The sequence below is a fragment of the Piliocolobus tephrosceles genome, chromosome 8 (genome assembly GCF_002776525.5).
Source record: "Piliocolobus tephrosceles isolate RC106 chromosome 8, ASM277652v3, whole genome shotgun sequence".
NCBI classification, from domain to species: Eukaryota; Metazoa; Chordata; class Mammalia; order Primates; family Cercopithecidae; genus Piliocolobus; species Piliocolobus tephrosceles.
In genome coordinates, this window is record NC_045441.1 from 26,895,310 (window position 1) to 26,910,187 (window position 14,878).

At 40.6% G+C, this 14,878-nt stretch overlaps 1 protein-coding gene across 2 annotated transcripts in view; it reads left to right on the forward strand.

Annotated features, from left to right (window-relative positions):
* Window positions 1–1,448: 1,448 nt before the first annotated feature.
* Window positions 1,449–14,878, forward strand: part of STARD3NL (STARD3 N-terminal like) — a 54,306-nt gene continuing 40,876 nt past the window's right edge. Inside the window, exon 1 of one of the 2 annotated variants that reach the window (XM_023192782.1) lies at window positions 1,449–1,662. Coding sequence is in view for 1 of the 2 variants with exons in the window: in XM_026456401.1 (XP_026312186.1) it covers window positions 1,456–1,662 (207 nt within the window). In the remaining variant the exon portion in view is untranslated. The remainder of the gene's footprint in view (window positions 1,663–14,878) is intronic. The other variant, XM_026456401.1, reaches the window with a different exon arrangement.

The window sequence follows — 14,878 nt, forward strand, 5'->3', positions numbered from 1 at the left end:
GCTATAATGACTAAGACTGAGCATGAGGAAAGCTTCTATATTGCTGGTAAACATTTAAAATTTTGGTATGAGGTGGTGGTTACACAAGTTTGTTCACACTGTCATTAAGACAAGCACTTATGATTATTGTATTTTGTATATGTTATCCTTTAAAAGGTTTTCACATCTATCAGTTTATAGAATTTTTAAAAATAGTATTTTATCAATTTTGGCAAGGATACAGGGAAAAATTGCTCAAATACAAAAAAAAAGGAGTGGGAATGTAAGTTAGAAAACTACTCAGGGGAGCAAATCAGTGAAATCTATTAAGGATTTACATCGTGCATACTCTATGATCCAGTACATTCTCATGTTGGTATCTGTACTCTAAAGAATTACTTGGACCTAAGTACAAAAAGGCACCTACATATATGTTTATGGTACCATTACTTCTCACAGTAATATTAATAAACAAATATGGGGGGGTGGGGGAATGGCACATTAATTATATATGTATATATATACACATATTAGTTCTGAGGACATGTAGCATTTTCAGAGAATGAGGTAGATTTATATACAGATATGGAAAGATTTCAATGCTGAGTGCAAAAAAACATCTACACCTGCAAATGCACAGGATCTAGGAGTCATCATCTACAGATTGGGTTTGTAATTAGGGCCTAAAAGGTATACAAGCATAATTCGTAACGTTTAAGCTTTTTTTTTTTTCTTTTTTGCAAGGACATAGTCTTGTGTAATTTAAAATTAATATCGACACTTATAATGACTTTGGAAGAATATACAAATAATAAAATGGGGATCCAAAGAATGTTCACTGTATACCTCTGTACTTCTAAAAATGTGTATAACTGTAGCATCTATTGGGAGAAAAGTTTAATTAAATTTTAAATAAAACAATAAAAGGTGCCTAACTTCGTGTGAAAACAGACACATAATCAAATGTGACTGCCCCTTAGAGATGTTAGCTACGAACTAGGAGCGCAGAGAAAAGGTATCCTAAATAGGTCTGGGGGAGGTGAGAGTTAGAAGAGGTGACTCTTGAACTGAGTACCGGCATAGAAATGGTATGCCCTGTTTTCATTCCTGGAGGGCTCAGCATGAGATGCCCAAGGGGCCCTGAAACCGATTTCCATGACATCTTCCCACGAGCTGGAGCATAAACCCCCCATCGAATGACTGAAGGGAAGCGGAAGGCGCAGAAACGCGGTCGAAAAGGAATCCGACGCTTGTTAAACCGTGTGATGCAAAATGCAGGGAAGTCCAACCAGCACCGTGTTTGAAAGCTGGATGTCCAGATTTCTCACCCATTCCTACGGGCAGGCCGGCCCGCCTTCTCCCTCCTTTCCGCGTCGCTTACTGGTCAGTAGGAGATTGACAGGTCATTTGACCAATAGGTTGGCTCCTCTACGGAGGCGCTCGTGAGCCAGTCGGGTCTTTGGTCCCTCGAGCGAGATGCGAACTCTGTGCGTCGACGTCAGCGTGCTGACGTCACGGGCCGGAGGTCCCGGGGCTGCTGGGTGCGGGCGGTGGGCTGCGGGTCGCCGGCTGGACTGTGTCCGGGGTCCGCCCGCCAAGCCCCGCCCCTCAGGCCGGGGCGCGACCGCTGAGCCGCAGTTCCCGGGCCAGCCTGGGGCGGCCGGCCAGGAACCACCCGTTGAGGTAGGCTGGGTTTCTCGTTCCCCTATTTGACAGGTTGGAAAACTGAGTCTCTTGGGTCAGATGACTTGCATAGGGGCGTACAGGGGACCCGCGGACGGACGCCATAGCCCAGTCCCGTTCTGTTTACTGAGTCCTGCGCGAGCCTCCGGGGGAGGAGGGGCGAGGCAGGCTGTGCTCATAATGGACACAAGAGTGAAGTTGCAGAATGCTGAGTCCCGCTGCTCCCACGGCTTGGGCAGGGATTCAGCGATGGATATAGGTTGCAGGAGTGTCCCCATTGCTCCAGCCTGCGGACCCTGAGGAGTCCCCGATGGGGTCGCCCCCGTGCTGGCGCCATGGGCCCTCCAGAGGGACCAAGAATTTGTGACTGGGTGTAATGCGTGGGTTGTCCAGACACAGGCGGTTGTGAGTCTCTTCTATTCATTGAGAAAAGTCGTGTTCAAAAAAAAAAAAAAAAAATGAAAGCACAAATCATGAATGTTCTCGCCGTGGTTTCAGTTCACTGCTTCGCCTACTCATCGATATCTCGCCATTGTTTGAAATTTTAGTTGCTTGATTACTTTTGATTTAGGGCTAGGGATTTTTTTCCCCCTCTCTTTTAGTTCAAACATGGGTGGATATTGTGGAACTTTTCTTTGTTCACTATGTCATTTGTCTTCTATTTCACAGATGGAATCACTGAATTCATCACTTGTACTAGTTTGGATAAGTTTAGCAAGGTAACAAAGTAACGGGTCTAATTAAATCTTTACTGGAATTAGTCCAGTTTGCTGCATTTCCTTGTTAGGTAGAGTTCTGAAAGGTAATTCCCATCTATATACCATCTACCCATACGCCTCTTTATAGAAGCAGGATCTCACAAAACAACTTGTGGTATCCTTGTTTTATTTACGGATTCTGGTAATTAAAGTGGTGGATTATTCGTGTTCATAAAGTGAAAACATGTACAATATGTTGTCATGTAGAAGTCACTCTCTTTAAAATCTAGCTGTCTCAAACATTGGTCTTTTAAAACAGCATTATTGCATTGGCTAAAACTGCATGAAATTAAACAGCCTCTGAGGGATATTACCTTACTTATGTTCACAGAAGGATGGTGATTAACATCATTTGGATTTATTCATTGGACAGTTTATCTGAGTGATTATCTATGCCATCCATTGTTTTAGGTGTTAGAGATTGAGTAGTGAGCAATTTAGATAAGGCCCCTACCCTCAAAGATTTTAACTTTTGATGGATAATATAATACACATGTAAATAAAAAAGACAAGTTTAGATAGTAATAAATGGCAGAGAAGGTATTACTGGGTAGGGAGCTTGAGAGTGACTGGGTAGTGTGGAGAAATGGGGTGGTCAGGGAAGACCTCCCTGAGGAAGTGACATTTTGGGTGATAGCTGAAAGTTTAGCTGAGTCAGCCATGAGAAAATGGGCTGGAAGTTTCTAGGCAGATATAAACAGTGTAAAGGAGCTAAAGGAAGAATGAACTTGGCATGTTGCAGGGACAAAGGGAACCTTTGAGTGAACCTAGGGAAGGGTGAGGTGAGGGGACAATGGTCAGAGGTGACCCTGGAGAGGTGTACAGGGATTGGATCATCTTGTATCCCATGTGAGAATTACAGGCAGGCAAGGGAAAGATAATTTGTATATTGCAAAGTCTTGTTTTCTTTTAGTGATACTTATAAACTCTAACCAACTTTCTGCCTTGTTTTGGTTATGAAATAATTGCAGTAATTCATTGTGTATATATTTTTTCTCCAGAGGCTCTCTTAATGAAAAGATCTTGTTTCCTTCAGCACCTTATCTCATGTAGTTTGTGTCCTTTCCATTGTTATATGCAGAACTCAAAGTCTTTGCTTTTTCTTCAGCTCCCTGCTTTTAATCCTTTCTACTTCCAAGCATGAATCCTCTTTCTTACTACCTGTACCTGCCTTCCACTTGGAAAGCATGGCAGTCGGTCTCTGCTCTTCTCCAAGCCAAATTCTAGGAAGCTGCATTGGCAAGTGGATTATTGTTCTTCATTAGAACTTGTATTACTGACCAGAAACATAATGCTTGCCTTTATTTAGTACCTATGGTGTGCCAGGTATGTTATATACATTCTATTCCTTCCAACATGTTGCAAAGGAAAATACTAGGCTTTTTTGATAGTGAAGGAAACTTACACTTCAGCTACTGAGCTAGTACTGATGGAGCTTGGATTTGAACTCCTATTAGCTTTACTCCAAAGCCTAATTCATTCTACCCCACCTCCCATTAGCCCCCAACCTCACGACCCTGAGCAGCAACAAGTGTCTATTACTTAAAATTATGTTTTATGATGTGGCATTTTAGAGATCACATGATTCACCCCTCTTAGTTTAGCGATCACGTGATTCACCCCTCTTAGTTTAGAGCTGGGGCTGTGGAGGCCCAGAGAAGGTCAGTGAGTTTTAAAATAATGCACCTAATGGACAAACTGGTATCAAATTTTCACCCTGCTCATTTTCAGGCTAGTGTTTTTTCTGCTATATTTCCTTCATGAAAGGCCCCTATCAATATATTTCTGTAGATATAAAAATATAATATTTCCACAGCATGAATTTGTTGTCCAGAAACTTGTAAAAGTTAATTTTAAAAAGATGAGACGTTGCTTCTTCTTGGGCTACAATAATCCTTTGCCTTATTTTCCTTCCCCTTTCTGAACAATGAACAGGTATAAACTTTCTGGATGAATCTGATTTCTGTTAATAGAAAGCTGTGGTTTAAAAATGACTTTTAACATTTTGTTTTAATTTTAGAAGTGTTTGAAAACGAGTTTAAAATGTGTTACTATTTTCCTAGCCTTAACCTTATACTTAGAAGTATGGGAATATTGTCTAGAGTTTGCTGACTCATGGTTTCTCTTAGCGAGTAGAGTTTCTTCCTGTTATTGAGGAAGCCCTTAGGTCAGTGATATAACTTCTTTTTCTTAGTAATATATTATGTTTAAAAATAAGTCAAAATCAGTTTATAAATTAATGTGATTGAGCATGCTGTTAACAGTGGTCTTAAAATTTAAAAATACGCATTATTTATTTCTAAGGTTTGCATATTTTAGTAATTATGAATGGAATATGGTAGACGAATAATAACAGACTAATAAATAGCTTAATTTACTTTCTGTATGTCTTTTTGACTCTCCTGTAACTTAATAGAATTTATCTTTTTCTTTAGAATAATTTTAATGGAATTAGTATCTTCTTTTTTAAATATTGGAAGGTACTTAAGTTTAAGCAAAAGAGAGTTTTTGCTGTTTAGGCCAAAATATCAAAACTAGACATTCTGACTATCTCTGTTCTTTAAAATTGTTCATGCAACTGATGCCCATATTCTGAAGACCCAGGTCATCATGATTTGACCTCCATCTTTTGCCATGAGCCCAGTGCCCCAAATTGGACTCCTGGTCTTTGCCTCAGGCTTTCCAGCTTCAGTGCCATTACTTGTTCTGCTTGGAATGCCCTCTGGATAGACAACTCCAGCCAGCCAAAATTCTACCTGTCCCTGTAAGTCCACTCAAATGCTGCTTTATCAATGAAGCATTTCCCGTGTCTCTATAACAGAAGCCTTCTTTTCTCATAGCACTTTCGGGAGCGTCTCTTTGACACTAGTTACCAGTCCTGATAGCATTGGTATTGCACTATTACATGCACAGGTGTTAAAATATATGTTGACTTGAGCTTAAGAGACTTGACACTTTGTGTTATACATGAACGGTTTTTTGCAGATTGTAGAGCCCTGTTATTTTATTTACACTTTTATCATCTTATCTTTGAGAGACACACTGTTAGGCTTTTCTCAGCTTTGATTCCACAGAACCTGTTTTCTCTTGTAGTTAAGGGTCTGCCTTCTGCAGTTATCAAGAGGTCCTTTGAGAGAATTCATGTCTTTGGGCTATAAATGTTGAAGGCACACTGTCACAAATAAAATCAGTGTTCGCTGTGTTTATGGTATTGGAAAATACTAACAATGATTTCCACTTTTTAATATTAGAGATGAGAAAACTGAGGCCCAGAGAGACTAGCCCTGTGTTACTTGCAGTGCTAGGCTAAGAAGCCTGGTCAGTACCCCTGGTTCATGGCTGCAAGGGCTTGTAGCAGGCCATCATCAGTTCTGATGTCCTGTGTTGGAACTCCCGGCAGCCTCTTACATGATATTATCAGTACAGCTCAGGCCTTTTCAATTGTTTTGCTTGCTTTATTTGTGAGCTGACCTGGATCTGGAAGATACCTCTTGTGGTGAATCAAGATTAAAGCTTTAACTCTCACCAGGAATCCCTGACTCTGAGCTATTTAAGCCTGGAGGATCTTCCTGAACAGGTGGTATGGAGTCAAGTTCAGTAGGCTCTTTAGTTTAAAACCCTTCTCTTCTTCTTCTCTAGTTACAGTTTTCAAAATAGTATTGTGAGACTAGCAAGCATCCTCAGTGTATGCAGTCTGGAGTTTGGAGGAATTTGGCCCAGGACCTTCCAAGTTGCAGTAATCATAGGTTTCTATGTCCTGTATTTTCCAGGACAGTATACTTTTCAAATACTGTGCATTATTGCTCACCAAAGTGTATTCTTGTTTGCTTCTTGTTTCAGGAAAATATATTATCAGAATTATTTTTTAAAATTAAGCACTTACTAAATTAATGATGTGGAAACTGAATTTCAAGTACCTTTTGCTATTTTAATTGTATGTTAAATTCCTCAAAGGTAACACAGAGGGCATCAAACTTTTCTCTAGCCGAGGGGAGGAACACCAGCCAAGACTTGCCTTGGGCATTGGTGGTAATAACTGATGCATACTAAGGGCTTTCTTTGTGCCAGGAGTTGTTCTAAATGCTTTATGTCAGGGCTTCTATTCCTCAGCGCTGTTGATATTTTGGGCTGGGTAATTCTTTGTTGGGGGCTGTTCTGTGCATTGTAGGATATTTAGCAGCATCTCTGGCCCCTACCCACTAGATGCTAGTGGTGCCTTCTCTAGTCATGACAACTAAGAACGCCTCGAGACATTGCCAAATGCTTCAGGTCTTGACGGGTGAGGGAGGGGGAGTACAGAATCCTCCTCACCACACCGTCGAGAACCACTGTTTTTTATAAACGGATTGTTTCCTTACAGCAACCCTCTAAGGTAAGTTGTAGTGTAATTGTCCCCGGTTTACAGAAGAAGAAACGTAGGCATAGAGAGGTTAAGTAACTTGTCTAAGGTTATACAACTAGTAAGCAGCAGTACTGGAATGTGAAACGAGGAAATGCTCTTTCTGAGCTCTCACCCAACACAGCTTACTCAGACTGGCCACCAACTATTAGGGCTCCACAGACTCTGTAAGCCAGGAGGAATAATAAATGCTAGCAGGGACCAGGCAGAGCTGGGAGTGAGCAAGGTGGCTGGGTGGCAGACTGGTAAACGGGGGAGTTTTGCCACAATTGCCTGTTTTTATAGAAGAACAAGAAATCTGGATTTTATTTATGTGAAAAACTGACATCTTTAATATTGCAGTTAATTCAATGTTTAAGAAACATTGTGTTCAAGACCAGCCTGGCCAATATGGTGAAACCCCGCCTCTACTAAAAATATAAAAATTAGTTGGGCATAGTGGCAGGCGCCTGTAATGCCAGCTACTTGGGAGGCTGAAGCAGGAGAATCACTTGAACCCAGGAGGCAGAGGTTGCCATGAGCCAAGATTGTGCCACTGCACTCCAGCCTGGGTGATAGAGCAAGACTCCATCTCAAAAAAAAAAAAAAAAAAAAAGAGAAAGAAACATTGTGCAAGCCAACAAATACCATCACCTCTGTAGGGACAAGATTTGGTCCCAGGCTGTTAGCTTGCAGCCTTCTTTGTGTGCACTGCAGCAGTGTGACGTTAAAGGGAAGTGTGCATTTATTTGATTTAGCAAATGAGGTGGATTCTATGTGGAGGGCAAAAGATCCTCTTTGTTGAAGACTGGAAATGAAGGTGGGTGAGGTGGGGCTTCTGGACTAGAAGGGGCCATCCAGCCCACTCTGAAATTTGAATGCTCCGCAGACTCAGTTTGAAAGTTACGTACTCCTCCTAAGTTTGAAAAGTGTTATTCATAACTATTTCTTTCATGACCTCCACTTGTCTGGGTGTTAAAATAGATATTCTGCAGGACACTGAGAAAATGTCAGTTCTGGAGTTGACCAGCTGTATCCTGGAGAAACCACAGCCATACCTTTTTGTTGACAGCCAGTAACCAGTGGAGTCCATGTTTGTTCTCTTTCAATGACGAGGCTCTCTGCTAGCTTTTTAGAAGCAATGGACTCTTGCTGGCCTTTGGAACATTTTCCTTGTCCTCAGGACCTGGCCTCCTCAGTCAAGCCTGCATGCCCTTGGCGTAAAAGGCAGGCGTATACTCCCATGCTGACTTCCTAGCACTCTGTGCCATTCCAGCTTTCCATTCCAGCTGCACTTCCTGTGACTCCCACACATGGGGCCTCTGCAGATTGTCCAGCTCCTTGCTGTTCACAGACCTGCTTGTGCTTCTCTCTTTTTTTGAGATGGAGTCTGGCTCTGTCGCCCAGGTTGGAGTGCAGTGGCCGGATCTCAGCTCACTGCAAGCTCTGCCTCCTGGGTTTACGCCATTCTCCTGCCTCAGCCTCCTAAGTAGCTGGGACTACAGGCGCCCGCCACCTCACCCGGCTAGTTTTGTGCTTCTCTTTTTAATTTAGTCTACCCTTTCCTTGGAACATAAATTTTCGTTTCTTTGAAAGTCTCATTTTCTCTAAGGCCAGCCTTTTCATTAAGCCTTTCTGGTCATACAAACCAGAAGTTCAGTCTTTGTATTGTAATTATCTTTGACTCTGATTTCTAATTATTTATGTAACTGTATTACCTCCTTTATCAAACTCATTCAAGCTTGATAAAGGAGGTAATACAGTTACATAAATAATTAGAAATCAGTTATTTAAGATTGAGGATCAGTACCATGTCTTCCATTTTATTTCCCGCATAGCATTTAGCATGGTGTTTTACTTATGGGAGATGCTCAATAAATATGTCCATTTGTTTGGGTTAGATGGGTTCCTACTCATGTAGTGATTTCTTTCTATTTCTCTATACTTGTATTCATTTTTGTAGTGTGTTATTAGAATGACTTCACTAAATAGCATTCAAAATATATTGGAAAGAAAGATTACCAATTTAGTTAATGTGGGAGAGTTGGGAATATTGTTGTTAATTAAATAAAAATATTCTTGGTTTATTGAATATACTGCTGACCCTTGAATAACACAGGTTTGAACTGCACAGGTCCAGTTGTATGTGAATTTTTTTCGTAAAACAGGGACCTGACCTAAAATAGTTTTCACAGCATGCCCTGTATGCTGGTCGTCCTGGAACCAATTCCCTGCATATACCAAGGGAGGGCTGTACTATGTTGAAACTCCAACCATATATGTAAGTTTTTCTCACCTTAGTTAGCAAGTACTCAGATGACTTTGTACTTTCATACAGTGATAGTTGCAATTTTTAAACTAATTGAATGCCGAACACATGCCAAGCATATCTTTGGGTGCTAAGAATATAGAATGTTCTTTAGGAGTTTTCAGTATAGTGCTGAGAAGAAGATGTGAACAATATGTGAAACGTGAAAGACTGGAGGTACTCTTAAAGAAAGGTATGTAGAATATATATTATACATAGGTGGTCAGAGAAAGTTTCATTGAGGAAGTGGTACCTAAGCTACCTTGAACAATGAATAGGCTTATTCTTGCTGTTAATATGATAGTTTGGTGTTCAAAGTAAAGGCATTCCAGGCAGAGGGAGAACTGGGGCAAAGGCAGGATGGTGAAACTTCCTGTGTTAGTCCATATGTGTCGCTTCCTATGAATACCTTAGGCTGGATAATTTTTATAAAGAAAAGAGATTTAATTGGCTCACAGTTCTGTGGGCTATACGGGAAGCATATGTAAACCCGCTCGGCTTTTGGTGAGTCCTCGGGAGGCTTACAATCATGGGAGAAGGAAAAGCTGGAGCAGCATGCCACACGGCAAGAGCGAGAGCGAGAGAGAGACGGGAGATGCCACACATTTTTAAACAAGCGGATCTCACACGAACTCAGAGCGAGAGCTCACTCATCACCAAGCGGGTGGTGCTAAGCCATTCATGAGGGATCCACCCCCATGATCCGAACACCTCACACCAGACTCCACTTCCAACACTTGGAATTACATTTCAACATGAAAATTGGAGGGGACAAACATCCAAATTCTATCACGTCCTGTGCAGGGGAACTGAAAATGGTAAGCACTGGGTGAGGGAAATGATATTTTGAGTAGAGGAATGAATGTTTTGGAGATGAATAAGACTGAATTGTTGAAGTAATGTGGGCGAGGGATGATTAGGAAATAGTGAAGGAAACTGATGAGAGATAAAGGGATGGAGTTGGTCACCATTCTGATTCTGGAGGATAGAGTCAGCAGCAGAATCAAATTTAATATATTTTCTTTAGACAAACTGTAAAGAAGATTTTACTGGTTATTATTGGTTAGTCTTACTTAAACATTTTAAAGTAATTATGGGCAGCATATCTACTATATATATGTATTATATATAGTATATATGTTATATATAGTATATATATGTATTATATATAGTATATGTGCTGCCTATATATATCTGTATCTCCATAGTCATAATTTATTGCTTGTTTTGTTGCATTATTTGAGAGCAAGTTTTTTAAGAATGGTGCTAGTTTCAAACCTTTATTGAGAGCCTTATGAAATTAAAGATATCTTACTACTTTTGTTGTATTCTCTGCCTCTGTAATGTGCTCTGAGTCTGTTCTCATTATTAGACTGTAAGGCACACTTTATTTTCTGAGTATTTTAGCCTGTAGTTGAATTGAGTCTCGTGATCAGTTGTCTTTGTGTGATTCTATTTTCTGAAACATGAGTTAGGCTGATGGTAAAGGGGATCACGAGGTTACTTCTGTTGCTGATCTTCTTGAGGGTCTGATTTTCTCTATGACTGCCTAAGAATGCCTAAGAAGTCTTTTCTTTGTTTTTTGTTTTTTTTTGAGACAGGGTCTTGCTCTGTCGCCCAAGCTGGAGTGCAGTGGCACAGTCCTGGCTCACTGCAACCTCTGCCTCCCAGATTCAAGCGATTCTCCTGCCTCAGCCTCCTGAATAGCTGGGATTATAGGCGTCCACCACCAAGCCCAGCTAATTATTTTTTGTATTTTTAGTAGAGACAGGGTTTCACTGAGTTGGCCAGGTTGGTCTCGAACTCCTGACCTCATGATCTGCCCACCTTGGCCTCCCAAGGTGTTGGGATTACAAGGTGAGCCATGCGCTGGGCCAGAAGTCTTTCAGAGAAAAGGATACTGGTGATTTTTAAAACCTAGGCATCAAGATTTTGAGATGGACTTTCCCTATCTGTCACATGCGCTAAGCTTTGGATTACAAACCTTTATCTGTGTGGTATGATTCATACTTTCTTTTTGGACCTATGTGCTGTTCTTATATATCACATCATGGGAGATAATGTATGTAACTTCTGCCTGTTGGTGGATACCCCGGTCATACATGTGAATGGCACACCTTTCATTAACCTGCTGTATTTTGTGACATAGGGTGTTGGTCTCAGCTGTCTCCTGGGGCAGTTGATGTTACATCTTCCCTAGCATTGCTGTTAGTGTGCCACTTCCACCAACCAAGAGCCACCAAAGGGACAGTGAGTAGAAGATGGCTCTGTCAACTGGAGTGACATTTTCAGGAACACATCTCCCACATTCTTGAGAAGTTTTATATTGTTGAATGAAAAGAAACCTAGCTTGTCTATGAATAGCTGTGCTGGCTTTGCTGACTACTTACCAGCTGGCCCCTGGAAATTCAGCTTCTGTTTAGAAAGCTGAACAGAAAGATAGGTCTGGGGAGGCATTGAAGAATGTGTGATGAGCACACATTCTTTGGGATGAAGGATAGTTACTAAAAGAAGAGTACACTTTTAGCCACTTGCCTATGATTCCTAGGAGAGCAGTGAGCTCACCGCTGTTGATACTATTGATTTTCAGATCTAGATTAACAAGATCTCAAGTCCTGTGCTGAAAGTTGACAGCATTTATTTGAAAATTGCTTGTAGTAAGTATTGAAGGAATGACATTTTGTAATGCAGAGATGTCCTCATATGCATTGGAAAATATTTCAAGTTCCTTAATTGAGGGACCTTCACCTGTCTAGATAGTAATATGACTCTTGACTCCTTCATTGCCAAAGCTGGTGATACATCTCTAAAAATAATGGTAACTTTGCACTAGCCATCAGGTATTTTATAACTGATGTATTGCGTGATTTTTTAGGAAAGCTTAAAGTAGATTTTGTTATGGAGGACCAAAGAAAAGTTCTGGAAAAAGGCAGTCAACAAGTAAAAAATCAGCAGGATTTTGTATTTGTGGAAGTGACCTTATTAGTCTCCTAAAGGAAAAATTGGGTTACAAATGGCTCTGTGACCTGGAAGATTAAAACAAAGGAGTTTCTAGGTGAGCTGTGGAGAAAATACAGCTATGTGCTGCATAACAACAACAACATTTAGGTCAATGACGGACTGCATATATGATGGTGGTCCCATAAAATTATAATACCATATTTTTACTGTATCTTTCTGTGTTTAGATATGCAAATACTTCTTCTTGTTGTGTTACAGTCGCTTACAGTATTCAGCACAGAAACATGCTGTACAAGTTTATAGCCTAGAAGCAATAGGCTGCACCATATAGCCTAGGTGTATAGTGGGCTCTACCATCTAGGTTTGTGTCAGTTAATGAGGAAGTTACCTAATGACACATTTCTCAAAATGTATCCCTGTCATTAAGTGACACATGGCTGTATTTGAGTTTAGGAGTTAGAGCCAAAGCTGAGAAAGGGGGGAAAAAGGCTGCAAAATCAATTTGAACACCGGGAGAAATCCACTATGAGGAGAATAAAAGGTTGGAGACAATAGAAGCTGGAGGAAGGTAGCTGTAGAGACCCTGTTGTTTCAGTTACTTTGGGCTACCTTACAGCAGCTTCTAAAAAAAGAGAGAGAGAAATAAATGAAAGAATATTCTTAATCCCCAGGGCCCATCTTGAGAGAGACTTGCACTGAACAAGTGATGAGATCCAGCTCCAACATGCCAGCTGGCTGACTCAGCCCATGCTAGTGAAATAACTGACTACCAAGTTGTTGACCCCTGCAGGGTCGATGAGCTAACAAGTGTTTCGTACCACCCAACATTACTGGGCGGCTGTGTGGCATCTTCCCATTTTGCCAACCTGTAGTCTATGGAATGACCTATATACGTTGTCAAATGCCTTTCCTCTTTCTGGCTTGCTCTTCTTTCCCTGGACCAAGCAACAGTCCTAATGGCGTGGTTATTATCAATAATATATACTTGATTTTTTTCCCTCTCTTCAGTCATTCCCTTGTATTATTTATATATCTTCCCTATTGGCTAGTTGTAGATTCTGCTGAGAGCATGAGACCTTTTGTATTACCTTTGAACCGTTTTCAATGCCTGTGTGGTGTTACATTTCTTTGGTTTTCAACGCTTATGGTTTGCTAAAATGGGAACTCTTAGTGGACTTACATAGGACCCACTTTATAATTGTTTTCTGTTCTACAAATAGATACAATTTATTGGGGTTTTTTTTTTTTCATTTTTATGGCATAGAAGAATATTCTTATTTCTGCATATTTTATGTTTTAAAATTTCATCTCTATGCTCCCCTGAATTCCTGATTCGTATCCAGCTGCCTACTTTATCACGACTTGGATATTAATAAGCATCTCATGCTTTATATCTAAACTGAACTGATATTCTTGCTCAAAATTGCCCCTTCTCTAGCTTCCCACTTTCACTAAATAGCACATCCATCCTTTCAGTTTCTCAAGCTCTAAATCTTGCGGTTCTGTTTTAGTCCTCATTTTCTCCCATACCCCATGGCTAATCTGTCACCAAATGCTTTGGGCTCCTTATTTAGAACCAATCTATTCTCATCCCCTCTACTGCCCTCACCCTATTCTATGGAGTCAGTACATCATCTCTCTCCTGAATTATTGCTGCTGTCTCCTAACAGGTTTCTCCACGTCTATGCTTTTTTCAGCAGAGCAGCCAGAGAGCCTGTTAAAACTTAAGCTACATTATTTTTCTCTTCTACTGAAAATCTTCCAGTGTCTTCTCATCTCATTCAGAGTAAGACTTTACAGTGGCCCATACACAAGGCCCAGCCCTTTGTTAACTGATCCGTCATCATCTGATGTTCTTCCCCTCTCTCACTTGGCTCTTGCCTCGCTGGCCACCTGGCTGCACTCCTCTGTGACCATCTCCACCCCTCCTCAGAACTTTTGCCTCTATTCTGAAGTGTCCTTCCTCCTCGTATCTATCTGGCATTTCTCCCTTATCTCCTGCTAGTTGTTGCTCAGATGCCGCCTGCTCAATGAAATCTTCTTGACCTCTCAGTTTAAAATGACAATGTTTCCAGCCCTACTTTGTCTTCCATCCGCTTCCTCAAGAAGGTAAACTATGTAAGGATAGATGTTTTGTTAATCACCATGGGAGTACTCAGAAGAAGACCTGACACAATTTTAGTGCTCAAACGTATTTGTGGGTGAATGAAGTAGGTGTGGTATATTCTTGGCAAACTTTGAATTTGCAAACATTATCAAGTGCAATTCTGAAACCATGTAGTTCACGTCCAGATTCAGCTTCTCGATGTATATTTTAGGTTTGTCTCGTAAATTATGAAAACATTGATATGCGTTTACCCAGCCATCTTTAAATCTTAATATTTCTCTCTGCATTACGTGTCCAATGAAAGTTTAGTAATATTTTTAATATTCCTATAGGAAATAGATCACATAGAAATTACGTTGCTTTAAGAAACAGTTGGAGTTCAGGAGATAGATTAATGTCTGCCAGAGGAGTGACTTAAAAGCACTATGACATGTGTTTTTCCCCTTTAAGTTTTCTAAGTCATTGATGTTAATTTCTAAATAAATCTGAGTCTTAAAGCAGATTGTTGAAAGGTTAAGTTCTGTTATGTGCACACAATTACTTTTATCTGCTGATGGTAAGAGAAATCATTGAATGAGACAAGACTACAAAACAAAGACCAAACTTTAACAGGCAGCCTTGGATGTGTGTGTGTGGGAAGAGGGCAGAACACAAAGCATTCAAGAGTGAGCAGATTTATTAAGACGGAATGAAAGCATAATTAC